The 18,388-nt window shown below is 39.5% G+C and overlaps 3 protein-coding genes across 3 annotated transcripts; all 3 read right to left on the reverse strand.

Annotated features, from left to right (window-relative positions):
- Positions 1-2,577: 2,577 nt before the first annotated feature.
- mtrfr (mitochondrial translation release factor in rescue) lies at positions 2,578-4,217 on the reverse strand. Its single transcript, XM_067407739.1, has 2 exons — positions 3,883-4,217; positions 2,578-3,024 (listed from the first exon to the last, which is right to left on the reverse strand). The coding sequence occupies exons 1-2, from the start codon at positions 4,138-4,140 to the stop codon at positions 2,806-2,808; spliced, it is 477 nt and encodes a 158-aa protein (XP_067263840.1). The 5' UTR covers positions 4,141-4,217; the 3' UTR covers positions 2,578-2,805.
- Positions 4,218-6,452: 2,235 nt separating this feature from the next.
- On the reverse strand, positions 6,453-9,782 carry arl6ip4 (ADP-ribosylation factor-like 6 interacting protein 4). Its single transcript, XM_067407605.1, has 6 exons — positions 9,640-9,782; positions 8,599-8,729; positions 8,108-8,395; positions 7,102-7,219; positions 6,961-7,030; positions 6,453-6,883 (listed from the first exon to the last, which is right to left on the reverse strand). Exons 2-6 carry the CDS (start codon positions 8,705-8,707, stop codon positions 6,827-6,829), a joined length of 642 nt encoding a protein of 213 aa, XP_067263706.1. The 5' UTR covers positions 8,708-8,729; positions 9,640-9,782; the 3' UTR covers positions 6,453-6,826.
- A 572-nt stretch (positions 9,783-10,354) lies between these two features.
- mthfd2 (methylenetetrahydrofolate dehydrogenase (NADP+ dependent) 2, methenyltetrahydrofolate cyclohydrolase) lies at positions 10,355-18,282 on the reverse strand. The gene is made up of 8 exons (XM_067408048.1): positions 18,150-18,282; positions 16,354-16,538; positions 14,088-14,210; positions 13,309-13,461; positions 12,853-12,960; positions 12,659-12,751; positions 12,445-12,570; positions 10,355-11,252 (listed from the first exon to the last, which is right to left on the reverse strand). Exons 1-8 carry the CDS (start codon positions 18,230-18,232, stop codon positions 11,104-11,106), a joined length of 1,020 nt encoding a protein of 339 aa, XP_067264149.1. The 5' UTR covers positions 18,233-18,282; the 3' UTR covers positions 10,355-11,103.
- Positions 18,283-18,388: the final 106 nt, after the last annotated feature.

An 18,388-nucleotide genomic window follows, 5' to 3' on the forward strand; every position in this document is an offset into this window, starting at 1 on the left:
CAAACTCTCGTAGAAGAGGCGTGTGATTGGTTTAAAGAGCGCCCTGCTTCGTGACGTACTTCCGATATGAAATACTGCCGTTCTCTTGTTTGCAGTTATGATTACATATATGTACACAAAGATTAAAACACGAGAGATTTTACTTTTTCATTTACTCCTGCCCATGTATTTATGAATTGCAAATAATTTGGTAATTAATAAACATCATTATTGCAATGAAAACAATAAAACATTTTATATAATCCAGAACACACCAGTAGTTTTTATAGACACAAAGAAAAGTGTACAGTGCTCTGAACTGCAAAGTTATGAAAAACTGTGGGTAAATCTTGCAGGGTTTAATAAATCCTGAGAATCGTGTAAAATGAGACCTCACTTCTTCTGACACTTATTATAACTTTAAAAGTCTCTTCTCAGTAAATATTTAGAAATTGTGCAGTCCAAAGACCTTTGTAATCCTCATGACTTCCAATTTAATGTGGTCTTGTAACTATATAATGGTTTAATAATTCAGTATTCATTCAATTCATTCTACAGTCGCAGAACTCTTTATGGACATTAATGTAGACTTTTCCCAGTATTCTTTGTAAATATAATTATCACCAACAAAATGCCATTTTTAAACTAAACTTTTTACATTTATCTTTGAAATCAATGTTTTTTAATGAATAAACATCTGTGGGGGTGTTTGTAAATAATCATCATCCAATAATCATTAAAATGACCAACACAAGAAAACAAGATTTAAAGGTACAGTGTGTAACTTCTAGCCCTCTAGTGGTTAAAAACAAAACTGCACTTTGCAGAAGAACATTGTTTTGGTTGTGCTTCAGTCTGCGTAACTGTGTATATGAATATTATTCTTCACAATAGATAATATTTTACATGTGTTCAATAAAACACCTCACCTGTCGAGTGATAAAAACTCCATCATCTCTGCATCACTTTTACATTTCAAATCCCTCAGTTCTCCTAATGTTGATTCTTGTTTTATTACGAGCTCTGTCGCGTTCTCTTTTCTCCCGGCTGAGATTCCCCAGAGGTTGGAGATTTAGCGGCTCCATGTCAATCTTTCTCGCTCGTTGACACTAACCTGAGCCAATCCCACAGCAGACACGCGTCAAAGTCTCTATTACAGACATGACGAGACACACACGGGCGAGTGACGAATGACACAACTTCCCTGGAAAACCATCCCGTCAGGTCTAAAATATAAACGCTATAGTCTTCCCATAGTGAATCAGGGTGAGACAAAAACTCGTTCTGGAAGAAGGGTTGATGATGTAAGGACTCATTATTTAAATTTGGTCAATTTTGAATAAATAAAGTTACATTGTTTACTTTTAAATTAATTACAAATCTGTTCAAAATACGTTTTGGAAGTAATACCTTTTGGAAGAATAGTATTTTGAATCTATATGACTTTGGTGTCAGTTTTCATATGGTCAGTCAACAGCAGTGACAGAAAATAACTTTTTCAGTAATGGTCAATATTTGCCACATTAAATTGATTTTGTTTTTACCTTCACAGGGGCATTTATGTTCCAGCCATATGTTCCATTCATGTCAAATTCTTGCACTCAATCAATAAATTCAGATAGTATAACGATTACTATGAATAATAAGAGTATTTACCAGTCAAACACATCAGTATCAGTAAAGTGCACGAAGGGGTGTAAATATGAAGAAAATCAGTAAGATACGGAGGAGCGAGACTTTTAAAGTCAGGATTTTAAAGTCAATTCGATATTTCACTGGTAGCCAGTGAAGTCGCTGGAGAGCTGGTGAGATGTGCATGGCAGAAGGGGTTCCAGTAAGAACACGAGCCGCAGAGTTCTGAACCAACTGAAGTTTATAGAGAAGTCTGGAAGGAAGACCAGTAAGAAGAGCATTGCAGTAATCAATACGTGAAGTGACCAGTGCATGAATGAAAACTGCAGTATTGTTCATTGAAAGGGAGAGACGAAGGCGATTAATATTACGTAGATGAAAGTATGCAGTACGTGTAATATTATTAATATGGGCTTCAAATGAAAGTGTGCTATCCAGAATAACACCCAAACTCTTAACCTGTGAGGAGGGATAAATGGGATGTTGATCGATTTCCACAGAAATACAGTGGATTTTGTCCCTACAGGGTTAGGCTTTTATTACTATTAAGCTTAAGGAAGTTAGCTGAGAGCCAGTCTTTAATTTCAGCTAAACAACGGGACAAAGAAGGTGGTGGAAAAGAGTCCGAGGGTTTGGAAGACAGGTAGAGCTGGGTGTCATCGGCGTAGCAGTGCAAGTGAATACCATATTTCCTGAGAATGTGACCAAGTGGGAGTAGATAGATAATGAATAAAAGTGGGCCCAAAACAGAACCCTGAGGAACACCAGTAGTGACTGTAGATGATCTCGATCTGAAATGCTTTAATTGGACAAACTGAGTGTGACCAGAGAGATACGATGTAAACCAGGACAGGGGTGTGCCAGTGATCCCAATAATAAATAATAAAATAAAAGTGTGATAATACTTAATTATATCATATATTTCTGCCCACATATATTGTCTTGTATCATCACAGTGAAGTGATATCACTCTCAAGGCCTGTTTTTATTTGCTTTTAGACATATTTAATAATGTCGGCTCACACATCATTAAAACAGCACTTACGATGAGGATAATGTTGGATGATTACAATGAATCAAGCAAATGTAACCGTTCTTGATGAAACAGACGTGAGGTGATGAACTCAATATAAAGACAGTATAGATCAGTCTTCAGGGTCTGATCTGTTTAGTGTAACAGATCTCTAATGAATATCAGTGTTTCTCTTCTTCTTCTGAGCAGAGCCTCTCCTTGAAGCGTCTCTTTTTCTCCATGTTTTCATTCACTTTCCTCCGTTTGTCCTGTTTTCTCTGTATGGATTCTCTTCTCATCTTCAGCAGTTCACTTTCTTCACCCTTGAAGATGTCCAGTTTCTCCCGTAAAATCTCTCGCGCTCGTCTTCTGTTCAGATCCACAGATCTGGTCTCGTGACACTGAGAATGAGAAACTTTATTAGTTTAATAATGGTCAGATTACAGAAGATTAAAGATCTCAGATTTCATCAACAATATCTTAAGTTGTGTTCTGAAGGTGTGGAGCGACATGAGGGTGAGTGATTAAAGGGTTAGTTCACCCAAAAATTAAAATAATGTTATTTATTACTCTCGCTCATGCCGTTCCACACCCGTAAGACCTTCGTTCATCTTCAGAACACAAATTAACATATTTTTGTTGAATAATAATAATAATATTAGTATTCTAAATAGACAAGAATATTTTTGGAGCACCAAAAAAAACAAAATAACGACTTATATAGTGATGGCCGATTTCAAAACACTGATTCAGGAAGCTTCAGAGCGTTATGATTCAGCGTATTGAAACATGATTCAGATCGCGTGTCAAACTGCCAACAGCTGAAATCACGTGACTTTGGCGCTCCGAACAGAAGATTCAATACGCTGATTCATTTTTGCTCCGAAGCTTCCTGAAGCAGTGTTTTGAAATCGACCATCACTAAATAAGTTGTTATTTTGTTTTTTGGCGCACCAAAAATATTCTCATGGCTTTATAATATTAATATTGAACCACTGTACTCACATGAACTGATTTAAATATGTGTTTAGTACATTAATGGATCTTGACAGAGGAAATGTCATTGCTGGCTATGCAGGCCTCACTGAGCCATCGGATTTTATCAAAAAATATCTTAATTTGTGTTCCGAAGATGAACGAAGGTCTTACGGGTGTGGAACGACACGAGTGTGAGTAACTAATGACATTATTTTAACCCTTTGATGACAGAATGTTGTTATTTTAGTGTGTACTGTCCCTTTAAGACGATGATGACGCACCTTCACGACGATCCCGGTGGGAATGTGTTTCAGCACGACGCAGTTGCTGGTTTTGTTGGTGGCTTGTCCTCCAGGTCCAGATCCCCGAACAAACTGCTCCTCGAGCTCTTCCTCATGCACGAGCGGCAGGTCAATCTGGTGTTTCTTACCAGCAGCCAAAACAAGCGGCCATCCTGTGACTGTCCAGGGTGTGTGTCCAGAGGTCAGAGAGGTCAGAGGTCCCCTGAGCTTCCAGAGCCGCTGACCCACTGACAGCATGCTTCACATGAGAGCACAATCAATAACCCCCGACACTAAACATACAGCACTGTGCTGTACACACATCACTTCTTCTCTTATTTGAGGATGATTCAGTCTGAGGTCACACTGCCACCTACTGGTTACACAATCAGATTCACTGTGGTTATGTGTCAGATAATACTGTTTCTTATTTATGATCAAATCAAAAAGATAATTACTTAAACATTATTTCAATTAACATTTAATTTAACAATAACACTTAATTCATTATTATAGAATCTGCCCTTCAACTTTCAGTCTGAACTTCTCAAGTGGATGTTGCTCAACGATAAGATGTCAGAAAATAAAAAATAAATGAGAACTTATTCAGAGAAATAACAAAGACTTTTGCATATTGAAGGGTTATTTCCAAGCATTTATGCTGTTCCTTCGATCAAGATGATTCATAGTGTACAAGACCTTGAATTTTAATGTAACAAAGAGGCTTATATTGTAAAATGTATTATATTTGAATCAGTTTCAGTTAATAATCTTAGACATTTTATGTTTCATACCTCCTGCATTATTTCAAACATTCAGTAGTATATTTTGTGAGGTCATCTACAGTAAAACACTCCATAACCATTACAGACACACCCTAAGAAGTGTGCATGTCCGACTGATACTCTGCTCACAGGGTCAACAGGTCAAGATAACGCACTTGTGCCTATACATACAGGTGCTGGTCATATAATTATAATATCATCAAAAAGTTGATTTATTTCACTAATTCCATTCAAAAAGTGAAACTTGTATATTATATTCATTCATTACACACAGACTGATATATTTCAAATGTTCATTTCTTTTAATTTTGATGATTATAACTGACAACTAAAGAAAATCCCAAATTCAGTATCTCAGAAAATTAGAATATTACTTAAGACCAATACAAAGAAAGGACTTTTAGAAATCTTGGCCAACTGAAAAGTATGAACATGAAAAGTATGAGCTTGTACAGCACTCAATGCTTAGTTGGGGCTCCTTTTGCCTGAATTACTGGAGTCGATCAGTCTGTGGCACTGCTCAGGTGTTATGAGAGCCCAGGTTGGGCTTCAGCTTTTCTGCATTGTTGGCTCTGGCATATCGCATCTTCCTCTTCACAATACACCATAGATTTTCTATGGGCTTAAGGTCAGGCGAGTTTGCTGGTCAATTAAGAACAGGGACACCATGGTCCTTAAACCAGGTACTGGTAGCTTTGGCACTGTGTGCAGGTGCCAAGTCCTGTTGGAAAATGAAATCTTCATCTGCATAAAGTTGGTCAGCAGCAGGAAGCATGAAGTGCTCTAAAACTTCCTGGTGTACGGCTGTATTGACATTGGACCTCAGAAAACACAGTGGACCAACACCAGCAGATGACATGGCACTCCAAACCATCACTGACTGTGGAAACTTTACACTGGACCTCAAGCAACGTGGATTGTGTGCCTCTCCTCTCTTCCTCCAGACTCTGGGACCCTGATTTCCAAAGGAAATGCAAAATTTACTTTCATCAGAGAACATAACTTTGGACCACTCAGCAGCAGTCCAGTCCTTTTTGTCTTTAGTCCAGGCGAGACGCTTCTGATGCTGTCTGTTGTTCAAGAGTGTTTTGACACAAGCTGAAACGCGACAGCTGAAACCCATGTCTTGCATACGTCTGTGCGTGGTGGTTCTTGAAGTACTGACTCCAGCTGCAGTCCACTCTTTGTGAATCTCCCCCACATTTTTGAATGGGTTTTGTTTCACAGTCCTCTCCAGGGTGCGGTTATCCCTATTGCTTGTACACTTTTTTTCTACCACGTCTTTTCCTTCCCTTCGCCTCTCTATTAATGTGCTTGGACACAGAGCTCTGTGAACAGCCAGCCTCTTTTGCAATGACCTTTTGTGTCTTGCCCTCCTTGTGCAAGGTGTCAATGGTCGTCTTTTGGACAACTGTCAAGTCAGCAATCTTCCCCATGATTGTGTAGCCTACAGAACTACACCGAGAGACCATTTAAAGGCCTTTTGAGTTAATTAGCTGATTAGAGTGTGGCACCAGGTGTCTTCAATATTGAACCTTTTCACAATATTCTAATTTTCTGAGATACTGAATTTGGGATTTTCCTTAGTTGTCAGTTATAATCATCAAATGTGTAATGAATGAATATAATATACAAGTTTCACTTTTTGAATGGAATTAGTGAAATAAATCAACTTTTTGATGATATTCTAATTATATGACCAGCCCCTTTACACTCATTTTGATATGTAGTGAATCAGTTGAAGCCACCAGCTCATATTTGAAAGAAAGAAACCCAACATGCACAAAGATATTTTATTGAGGCACAGTCCTCTGGTGTCATCATACCACAAAGATACAATCAGACAGAAAATGACGTTATTTACAAATAAATAAGCCATTAAGAAAGTTTACAGATAATTGAGAGACAGTCTCTTCCTGATGTGAAGAACGTCAAATATGTAAAACGTGTTAAATTAAATAGACTGAATTAACCTCATTCGTCAACTCAACAATTCAACTCCTATTTAGTCTGAGATAACCTGAAAAATGAAAGTCTGAGAGCAAAATGTCATTCGCACACCGCATTTCTATGACATGTAGTCGAGAGAGAGGAATACAGGAGCTCCTGTAGAAATGCAGAAGGCTTCGGATCGGGAAGGACTTAACTGAACCACTCCGTTACCTGCTGATCCCCAGTCTCTTCTGGAAGGCGTCACCATCGCTCTGAGTGGCTCTCTGTGTGAACACATCATGACAATGACAATGTCTCACTAACGCACATATGTTCATCAAACATGAACAGAGTGGCTCACCTTGTTGATGTCTTTGTGTCGCTCCTTGGTGACGATTTCTTCTAGAACTTCCCCATCGCCTCTTATGAGCCTGTAAAGATCATGTTCAGGTGTCAGTGTCTGGATGAAGCGGCTGACATAAACTACAGGTCTGTAACGCACCTGGTGCGGCCCGTCTCGGGGTCGAGGACACGGCGGATGACGCTCTGCCTCGCCTCGTATTCTTCCTTCGTCATCGGCCTCTTGGTGCAAAAACTGGCCTTCTGTTCGTCAGTCATGACTGCAGTCACAGGAAGATATTATTTACTATGAGACTCTGTTTGTTAACTACGCTAGTTAATATGAACTGATAATGAAAAGTACACGTTAAGCATTTATTAATCTTAGTTCATGTTAATCTCAACATTTACTAATGCAATAAAATGAGTTTTATCAGTTAATCTGATGGACCAGAGCTAACATGAACTAACAGAGCATCTGCAGCGCTCTTAAAGTCAAGTTTATGGCTTTTTATTAAGACCTGCGCAAATAAAATTAATAATACCATATCTGAGGATTAGTGCCATGTCTATGGAAACAATTAATAGTAAACTGACTGTAAAAAACATGAATTAAACAACTTTATAGTTCAAATAATACAGGTTTTCACAAAAAACAAGTTTTATAAAATTATAATCCTCACATTCCAGCCATTTATTAAAGAAAAGGGAGGATTCAAAAGTATAAATCATTATATTTATATTAAAAATGTGAGTCAATATTGACTCAGAAATATTGGTCAAAAAGACACGCTGAATGAAAATGCAGTTTCAACCTCTGACAGTAGATGGCGCTCATGGAGCAGCAGAAATACAGCGGTTACCCCTCTGAGTTCATTAACTCCATCATACGGAGGTATATGAGAGAACGTGATTTACTTTATTTCAATAAATCCTCAGTTTTTGAAGTTTAATCATCACAATTTCTGGGTTTCAGTCCCCAAATATAAGACCTCGTAAAATGATAATCAAGACTTTTCTTACACAATTTAAGATATTTAAAACCTTTATTTTGATAAAACCAGCGGTGCCCTGCTAACAGTGACTAGTTGTGTTTTTAAAGCTAATGCATTAACCAGCATTAGTCAGGTGTTCATCACAGGATTGTTCAGGTGTGTGTGCGCTCGTACCGGGCCCGTGTTCTTTCGTTTCTTCGCTCTGCCAGATCGGCAGGAACGGCTGGAGTTTGTCATCAGAAGCAGGAGACGATACAGAAGCCGTCACTGCCGCTCTTTCAGCTTTCAAAGCAACCTTCTTCTGCCGCTTCTTCTCCTTTTTCTCCTTCTTCTTTTCACGCTTCAGCTTCTTAACTTCTCGTCGTTTCTTTTTCTTCTTGGCCTTTTTTTCTCTGGATGTGGAAGTGGAGCTTGAAGATGACGACGAGCTGGAGCTTCTTCTCCTTTTCATCTTCTTCTTCTCTAATTTGGGAGCAGAAGTCGAGAGTTATTCTGAGTGTACACATACCGTTTGATTTTCCTGACTATTATTTCATACGTCAGCCTTCATGGGGTCAGGCTAATTACAGAATCTTTCTGTGTTTTCGCTGTAAATGAACCATTAAGCTATAAGATGCACACAGTGCTCAATGATCGTATGATGAGGAGCCGTTAGTTTCTCTCACCGGAGGAGCGCTCGTGCTTCTTCTGCCGGCCGGGACTGTCTCTCCTGACGCCTGATGAGGACAAGCTCCGGGATTTGCTCTCGGATCTGCCAGCATCGCTCCCTCCCATGAGTGATGATCCAGCGGAGACGCTGTCAGGAAAGACTTTCATTACATCTGCTTCAAAGCAGCATGATCTTTGTACAAAATGAAAAGGCTATTGCTATGAAACACAGGTTAAAACACAAAACAACATATAAACACACTAACAATGAGGTTTAAGACAGCTGTGTGAGTGTTACACATTATCACACCAGTATGGAAGCCCATGAGGGAAAAAATCATGATTGGGTCATTTTTAATGATGATATTAAAAAGTCATAATTATAGCATACTAAGTCACTTTTTTGTCATAATTATGATATAAAACAAATCGAAATTATGACTGTCTAATAATTACATATGACATTTTAAGTCATAATTTCGGCTTAGTATGGCACAATTTCGATTGTTCATCTCATAATTATGACTCAGTATATCCTCATTTTGACATTTTATGTCATTATTATGATTTATGGAACTGTTTTTCTTAGCTTGTGTAAGTAAGTGTGAGTAAGCAAAGATAAATATCCTAAGAAGCCCCTCATATTAGTGAATTATTAGAAGAAAGCCTACTTGTGTAAATGATATGTAATTAGTAGTATGTATGTAATATATGTATTAGTAATTATAATATCTGTATCTGACAAGGTAACTGTAGAGTTCAGTGAAGCACTTTAGCGGAGAGTTCTTCTGCACTGCCACCTGTCGGTCTGGAGAACAGCGACATAAACTCCTCTAGGTCTGAAGAGAGCAGAAATAATCTGTAGAGTGTGTGCGTGTGTGTGTGTGTGTGTATATATATATATGAGTGTATGTGTAAGAGTGTGTGTAACAGGCCTGAGCTATTACAATATTACAGCGCGTCTCGGTCTCTATTAATCTGATATCAGATGACGTCAGCATCACGTGCTTCATCTGACTGACAGTGAATAATAAATATTAATACTCATTAATACTCACTCGTCCTTCAGTCCAGAGTTTCTTTTCTCTCTGATTTCTAATAAGATCTGAGCAGCACTAGCGCGTCCTGCAGTCACAACAACACAATGCCGGATTTCCGGTTTCGTGATCTTTTCAAAATAAAAGTTCCAGTCGAAATAAATAAAATAGTTCAATATGCGTAAATAAATAAATAAATAAATACATACAGAAGTGGCCAAAAGTGATGTTCGGCCAAGGAAAATGGACACCTTCAGCCTTTATTCAATATTGAAGAAGTGTGAAAGATTTTGTAAGCATTGTGTAGTTGTGCCCGGAGTCGATTATTTTATTTGTAACAACGCCATTCCCCCATTTTAAAATGTTTTCCTCATATTTCGATGATTTAATTGAACTCTCAGGGCATCACTTTTGGCCACCAATGTAAATAAGTGTAATAATAAGGATATTAAATAAACTATATAATATATTATATTCAATAATTTGCTTTAAATGTACTTTTATGCATTTGAGAGACACACTTATACTGCATTCAATGTAGACCTTTCATCAATTCATGCTTTTCATAGGAACTGAACTATTGTGCCATGAACTACATTAATATTATCAATAAACTCCATATTCATAATACAGAAATAAAAATCCAACTGTACTAATGCCTACATTTTTAATAAAACATGTACAATATAAACAGACTAAGAGGATTCAAATGAAACAATCAGTTTAAATTGATGCTTTTAATGTCATGTTTCAAAGCATTACATGTTAGTATGCAAAACAATTATGATTTCCTTGATCATGTCAGGAACATAGAGCTGAAAAAAAGCACCAAACTGGCAAGATTTCTCATCTAACTTCAGTCGAATTTTCTCTCATTCTCTAAGAGTAAATATGTTCTGCATTTCCTCATCATCATCATCATCATCATCATCATCACTCTCCCCAAACTCCAGATAAATAAATATAATAAAAGAAGTGATGGGTCAGTTCAGTCACAGATACTCCCCAGATGAACAAACGGTCATTGCAAAGGTCATTTGGTCAGTTATCTTGCATGCTGACTCACAACTATTGACCAGTATTGGTCATGTGACTCATTCATATCAGGAACAACACTGTGTTCACACGGACTGAGGCTGTGCTGGAACATTTCTGATGTGTTTCTTATTAATAAATATGCTTCAAAACATCCTATTTTAATATTTAAACATACAAAATGCTGAAAAAGCAAAACTGTAACAGAGAAAAAACAAAGTGAAACCTGTGTCTAATGCCTGGCAAAGTAACTGATACATTTAGTGTATATTTTGTTTAAAATATCTGAATGAAAAAGCACATTCATTGTCTCAAACCCTTGAATATATATTTTATATATATAAACTAGACTAAAGGATGCAAAAATATCATTTAAAGAAACTGCCTTTCCACCCGGAGATCCTGAACTGAAGCCGGAGTGTGGAATGTGAAGCCAGCGAGAAGAGGCTGTTATGAGGACGCCACCATCCGCACGCGCTGAGGCGGCGTTAAAATGACGTTTTTTGCTGCCTTGATGGTGTTTTTCATCAGCATAGCTACAGTCATCGGTCCAACACCGCCTGGGACGGGAGTAATGAAGCTGGCCTTCTTCCTAACACCTGAGGAGACATTCATCACGTCAAAAACCTCCTGATGCACATTACACTTCGACTAACAGGAGTGCGTCTCACGGCATTCAACAACAGAAATGATGCTATCAGAACTAAAGCACCCTCTTCTTTGTCCCAATAACTCGTGCCTTGATTCAAATACATTTAGACGAAGAACTGATGTACTAAACTTTGTATTTGTAAGTTACAGTATTTTAGATGATGAATGCTTCAGTTAAATAAACTAAAGCTTTTGCTGCCTTGCTTTCTCTTTTAGTTTAGGTTCCGATGCAGCGCTTCATTGTCATGATGTAATGATGCGCACAAGAATCAACACACCGAAAAACACTGTTTTTGCATGGTAAAAGGTGGTTATATTGCTATATAGATATATAATTGCATAATTCAGTATGCAAGTATTTAAATGACATCATTGTAATCAATGCAAGTCAACAGGAGATTTAAGCAATACTCTTAACATTCCTTAAAGAGGACCTGTGCTGCCCTTTAGCTGTCTTGATGTTGTTTTTGGGCTCTACTAGAACAGAGGCCCGTTTCATAAAACAAGTTTACCAAATAAGCTAGGCTCATTTCAGTTAGTCTGATTATTTTGAACCAAATCAACTGACAATAAACCAGACTTACTGAAATAAACCTGGATTATTTGGTAAACTTGTTTTATGAAACAGGCCCCAGGTTTTCCTGCTTGAATGTTGATTATTCTCCTCATATTCTCCATTGCTGCAGCTCCTCTCTTCCCAGTCTGTCAGTAACGCTCTGTTTAGTTCCTGTCTCTATGAAGCCCCGCCTTCTGAAAAGCACAGTGTGCTCTGATTGGTCGGTTGGAGCAGTGTATTGTGACTGGTCATTAGGGAAATGTCCCGCCCCTTATCATAACCACCAGTTTCAACACACTACTGACTAACTCAACCAGGCCCCGCCCCTTTATTCTGCGCATTCATTATTTAAATGAGGAATACTGTGAAGAAACTCAAGATGGAGTTCAGAAACACTGACACTGATGTAGAGAAGAACTCAAACAGCAACATCACACACTAAAGACAGATGAACGTGGAAATAAAAACCAAAATGGACACTCAAGACATCCGTTTACAATCACTACTGTTGCCTTGCAAGCACAAGGATTATATTAACTGAGAATGTCATCCATTTCACAGAAATCACAGCACTTCCTTCTTACCTTCAAAGTCCACGTCACCAACCAGTCTGTTTTTCCCAGTCAAGGGGTCCAATATTCTGTTGATCCCGACATCTATAACAGCTGCGCCCTCCTTTATCATGTCAGCAGTGATGAGGTTAGGGATACCTGAAGAGAGTTAATGTTCGTCAGTCTCTGTGAACGTGACCCTGAACACGCATTAAGATCAGTCCGATTCGCTAATTGAAATGTGAACCTGCAGCGGCGACAATGATGTCTGCGATCTTCGTGTGCTGACGGAGCTGTTCTCTGGGAGTGTAACGGTGGGAGATGGTCACTGTGGCGTCGCCTGAAACAAAAGAGACAGTTATACTGTTTGCCTTGATGTGATTAAATGATTAAAGATGATTATGATTAAGGAACTGCACATGTGACGATCCTCAGACTGACCTCCCGGCCGCTCGTGTCTCCCGTCTGTGTGCAGCAGCATTGCGATGGGCATCCCCACGTTCTTGGAGCGGCCGGCCACCAGCACATTCTTACCCAGCGTCTGTATGCCTGCGACAAACAAGAGTCAGAGGACATCAGAATCTACAGCCAATAACAACTGACATCAATACATGTTCTGTCTGAATACTTGATTCTAACAGTTTATTCGCAGGTAGTTCCGGTCAGTTTAATCACCGCTCTATATTAAAGGTGCAGTAAGAGATTTCTGAGAGAAACCCGTTTCAGATGCACAATCTCTCTCTCTCTCTCTCTCGATAATGCATTCAATTTCAAATGTCTCACCATCTCATTTTCCCCCTGTGATAGCTGATAGCTTCTGTCAACAAGCCTTAAATTTTACCCCAACTAATAATTCAATGTCTAAGAGCTGCTGTGGATCCATAATGGTTTTCTCACCGGTCCGTTTAATAATCTCCCAAACGCCCCAGGGAGTGGCAGGCAACATGGTGGACTGATCCAGACACATGCGACCAACGTTGACCACATGGAAACCGTCGACATCTTTCCCCGGGCAGACGGCATTACACACCCGTCGCTCATCGATGTGATCTGAGTATGAGAGGGAAATTTAAAAGAATTAGTCATTTCCACAATTTATCTGGAAACATCCTAGTCCGGATAAAGTGTTTATGTTCTTTTTAGAACCACACATTATCATTATTTCTGTCTTACAATGAATACATTTATTATAGAAGTTCTGGGATGAAAGTTTATAGTTCACATATAAACTCTACAATAGTGATCAAAATAGAGGAAATCACCTTTTGAAAGAAACTTGATGCTTCAAAAAAAGACTATCAATTACATCGTTACACCAGTAGGTGGAGACAAGTGACTGTTAAAAAGTGAGTCATTGAATCATTCACTCAGGAGATTCATTCAGAAACGCTGATTCAAGTGAAGTCTTTCTGGGTGAGTCACTGAATCTTTCAAATGTAATTATTCAAATAATAACATTTTATCAGAATCTGTAGTAAATGACGTTATTGTTTAGTCATCTGTTCAGAATCGTAGGATAATCGTGATCTCCATTTTAAACCAAAAAAATTGTGATTCTCAATTTATCCAGAAACGTGTAGCTCTAACTAAAAGCATTAAAACCATTTCTGTTAATTGAAATTAAGCTGAAGTAAAATAAAATTACTAGATGGAAAAAAGGCACACTAAAAACGCACCAGGAAGTGGCAGCTGCACCAGCAGCCCATCGACCCTGTGATCCGTGTTGAGTTTGGTGATCAGGTCCAGCAGCTCCTCCTCACAGATGCTGGAAGGTTTCAGGATGGTCTCGCTGCTGATGCCTACAGAGAACAGATTCAACAGATTGTGACACAGACAAGACAGAAGGCTGCAAACTCAGAGAAGACCTGCAGAGTTTGAACAGTCACAGCCGGCACACGTCACAGGAAGTCGTGAAGCGTATGACGGGCACAGACTTTGATTTTTTAGCTTTAGACTATTACTGCATCCTGTTGGAGGAAATCTAACTCGTTTGATATTTTGAGCCGATTTAAGGACACAGTGTGCATCTGAAATCACGTACTGTCTGAGTATGTACTACATTTGGTTTGAAACGTACTTCACGATCGTTCAAGAAGTACATCTATACAGTATGAATGTATGTAGCATGAATGACATCAGGTCGTGTCGTAACCGTCATGTGACGTGTCGTTACCGTCATGTGATGTGTCGTAACCATCATGTGATGTGTCAGCGACGCTTCACTGCCATTCATAAATCCTCTCCTGTGGCCTCATGGGATAGTTAAATGTGCACTTCAGAATCTTGCCAGAAGTAGTAGGTGATCCGGGGAATTTTCACCTACTGTATTCGGACAGACTGCTCTGTTGGCGTACTGTTTTTGCACACTATACAGCAGGGAAGTATTCGATTTCAGACAATATGGTTTTCATTTGTTACAACATCTAGAAACATCTTCAATTCAAATCTGTTCAGAGTTTAAAAGATCTGTAGTGTTTTCCAGCCTTAATACTAAATCACTGAAGACAACATGTATTTATGAGAAAATGAGAACGTGTCAACAGTAAAAGAGCACAAAATAAGGCTCTGCTGGTGTGATTGGGTCAGCGCGAGGATCTGTACGGAGTCACATGCTCACTCAAAATAGATCTGGATACTGTACACAGCCAAGAGCGGAAACTGACACTCGTCGCTCACATACTACAGTAAAACTGAGAGCTCAGCAGACTCACGGCTTCAGTTACTGTCCCGTCCAATTAATGCTTTACAAGTTTCAGGCATTAAAGGGTTAGTTCTCACAAAAATGCAGATTCTATCATCAATTTCTCACCCTCATCTTTCCAAACCCATAAGACTTTCATTCATCTTTAACACACGAATGAAGATACTTTTAATGAAATCTGAAAACATAAAGAGATCCATGTGTATCGCTTTATATGCTGAACAGATTTAATTCAGGCTTTTATTCACATATAAACACTGATCAGGAAACACATGAAGCACAAATATTGTTATCAGAATCTCAAACGCGTATGAACAAACCTCACTGGTTCATCCAGCGAACACATCTGTGCTTCAGTTTACCGTCTCTGATGACTCTTCAGAACTCGCTTGATTCATATGGATTACTTTTACAACCTCCATTATGAACTTTCTAAAGTGTCAAAGTTGTGTTGACTGTCAACGGAGGGACAGAAATCTTTATTTGTGTTTCAGAGATGAATGATAGTCTTATGGATGGACATGAGGGCGAGTAAACGATGACTGAGTTTTTGGATGAATTAACTGGTAGTGCTTATAGAGTATAACTCAATTTATTTATTTATTTATTATTTATTATTTTGGGGAGGGGGGTGGTACTTTATTATTATTTGGGTTGTTATTTGAATTATGTTTAAGAGCGTTTTTTGATGTCTTCTTTTTGCTGATTGTCCTCGCCATTTATCAGGATCTACTTTAAAAACGATCTATGGATTATGGATCTACTATATGAATATAAGTGTACGTTTATGTCACGACAACAATGTGCTAAAAACAGAAAAGATTTTCCTTTGTGTTTTTCACGTACAGATGGCAATGTAGTCAAAATGATCCATTCACAAGGATCCACGAAAACGACTAAAATCGCTGTATTCTGTACACTGCCAGGCCAGTAGATGGCGATGTCACTTTGTAAAGAAACACTACACGCCTATAGACTGAACACATAATACACATGACTTCATCATTTTTACAGATTCGTGCTTTTGTAGTTTACAAGTAGATGATAACGTTACAGTTTTCAAAAACTTGAAAGCACTTTGAAACTCGTTTTTTAAAGATTTGAGTTTTCAGGCCCCCAAAACACTGTTGTGTAAATGAACGGTGTCGTGTGATCTCTGTTGCTCTCGCTGCCTGGCGATGACCTGGTTTGGTCGAAACGTCTCAGTTTATTACAGTTGGATGCGGTCATGACCGTCTTACCCACTTCTGCCGCGGCGCGGGTCTTGTTGAGGACGTACGAGTGACTGGCTGGATTGTCGCCCACTAACACTACGCTCAAGTGAGGCCGGCGGTTTCCAGCGGCAACCCAGTCCTCCACGTCGGCTCGCGCCTCACTGCGGATCTGCCGTGCCAGCTTCCTGCCGGAGATGATCACAGCTTCCTGTCTGGAAAACAAAACATCAAGGATTGGAGGGCAAAATTTCACTGTAATTTTGTTTCTGGTCTGAACAGTTTTCCGCTGGAGTTTATCTGTTCATGCAGCGTCCTCCAGTGATCCAGAGAGCAGCTGCGCTCCACAGATAAGCTCTGAATGACGGACAATAACACTGAAGAATAGCAGAGCATTCTTGTTTTTCCCGTCATCTGTAAGGACAGACTTCTAAATTATGTAGGAGCCCTGATCCTATGGCTGAAAGGTTTTAATTATTATACGCAAGGCATAATACAGCACTCCAAGCTAATTTGTGAACATCTGTTGAGTCTTGAGCGCAGCACATGTTCATGTCCCTCGCTGTGAAAACCTTGTGAACGATGACATTCGTGTTCTTTTTCAGTCTGAAGGTCTGTTTCTTCCCTATTGACCCTTCGCAAAGACCCGCCCCCCTTAGTTACTGTTGCTTTGTCTGACAAGCCGTGGTGCTGTCGAGTGAAAAATACATCGTGGAGCAAAGAGGACACTGACAAGACAGAGCAGGTTACTTATGATATTAAACAAAGTCCCAGCTTTCAAACTGTGTAACTTTTTAAGAAATTTGAACAATAAAAGCGCTTTGCGGCTCTTTAATGTGTCGTGACAGATCGCTGTGGCTCCTCAGCTCAAGCGGCTCGTGAACCGATCATCTCTTCCTGCTGTTCATTTATAGCCTCAAATAAACATGAATGAACATCAGAAGGAATGTTGTTTCAAACTCGGAAAGACGTCAGTATACACACCATTTTTCAAGTTTAACTCCACCGAGGTTAATCTTCCAACTCCTGACTGCTTTGTCGGACAAAATGGCAGATTCGGCGTACTGATTGGTTAGATCACTTGTCAATCAAACTCCCGGCGAAGGGTCAATTGTGACTCATATACGAGTAAAGCGGCTTCTCGATTAAGAAAAAATGTAGGCGGGACTTGATTTAGTCCATCGGGATTGATTGGATCATTGTGGTTTGCTATTGGTGGATCTCATGTGAGTGACAGGTTGCCCCGCCCTCGCGCCAGTAAACACGTCATCAGAGATGCCCCTTACGCTGCTGCAAGAATATAATTTTTTTTGGTGTTGTTTAAGATTAGAATAAAAACTGCACAGATAAATCATTAAAATAAATACTGATATTCCATAAAAGTAAAAATAGTTCATTTTGATTTTATGGTGACTTTAATCTACTCATGAACGCGGTTTAGTAGAAGAAGTCTCGGTCACGCGAGTGTAGTTTAGTCCTCTAATCAGTGACGAGCAGCACAAATGAAGACGGGTTCGTGCTCAATTTGAGGGTCACGCAGGAATCATCAGCACGTGAGCAGCAGAAGCACAGGGATCTGTCGAAACTTGACGCCGGCAGCGCGCAAGCAGTTTCCGACATTACATCAGCCGGAGAGCCGCTCGGGGGCGCGCAGATGAAGTGAACAACTAAACCGGCGTTTGTTACATAACTAAACCATTGAGAGGAAGACAAATATGACAGGCTTTAATAAAGAAACCACGTGTGACAGAGAGAGAATTACAGCAGAGGCATTACTGAATCCAGCTCGCGCTTCTCCTGTAAGACAGATCTCACGAGACTCTTACCTTGAAGATGACAGATGAAGACTGCAGGTCTGCTGGTGGGAATGCCGGCACAGTTTCCGCAGAGCCCGGAGTGTGGCCATCATATAATGGACAAGAGCTAACGTTACAGAGACCCAAACTGACCGGGTGGAAGTCAGGCAGAGGTGTGTGTGTGTGTGTGTGTGTGTGTCCGTCTTTAACCCGACGCCCTGCGCGCTCCAGCGTCACTGATGATGATCCCCGATCACACACACCGCCCT

Source organism: Chanodichthys erythropterus, chromosome 13 (genome assembly GCF_024489055.1).
Source record: "Chanodichthys erythropterus isolate Z2021 chromosome 13, ASM2448905v1, whole genome shotgun sequence".
NCBI lineage: Eukaryota > Metazoa > Chordata > Actinopteri > Cypriniformes > Xenocyprididae > Chanodichthys > Chanodichthys erythropterus.

What these genes read in the sequence shown, in the direction of transcription:
- mtrfr (XM_067407739.1), bottom strand. Translation starts at nt 4,140, where the DNA reads ATGCTGTCAGTGGGTCAGCGGCTCTGGAAGCTCAGGGGACCTCTGACC. An exon ending in CCACCGGGATCGTCGTGAAG is followed by an intron (nt 3,025 to 3,882) that starts GTGCGTCATCAT and finishes TCTCATTCTCAG; the next exon opens with TGTCACGAGACCAGATCTGT.
- mthfd2 (XM_067408048.1), bottom strand. Translation starts at nt 18,232, where the DNA reads ATGATGGCCACACTCCGGGCTCTGCGGAAACTGTGCCGGCATTCCCAC. An exon ending in GAGACACGAGCGGCCGGGAG is followed by an intron (nt 12,752 to 12,852) that starts GTCAGTCTGAGG and finishes CTTTTGTTTCAG; the next exon opens with GCGACGCCACAGTGACCATC. An exon ending in CATCATTGTCGCCGCTGCAG is followed by an intron (nt 12,571 to 12,658) that starts GTTCACATTTCA and finishes AACTCTCTTCAG; the next exon opens with GTATCCCTAACCTCATCACT.
- arl6ip4 (XM_067407605.1), bottom strand. Translation starts at nt 8,707, where the DNA reads ATGGGAGGGAGCGATGCTGGCAGATCCGAGAGCAAATCCCGGAGCTTG. An exon ending in AACGAAAGAACACGGGCCCG is followed by an intron (nt 7,220 to 8,107) that starts GTACGAGCGCAC and finishes CTGTGACTGCAG; the next exon opens with TCATGACTGACGAACAGAAG. An exon ending in CCCGAGACGGGCCGCACCAG is followed by an intron (nt 7,031 to 7,101) that starts GTGCGTTACAGA and finishes TGATCTTTACAG; the next exon opens with GCTCATAAGAGGCGATGGGG.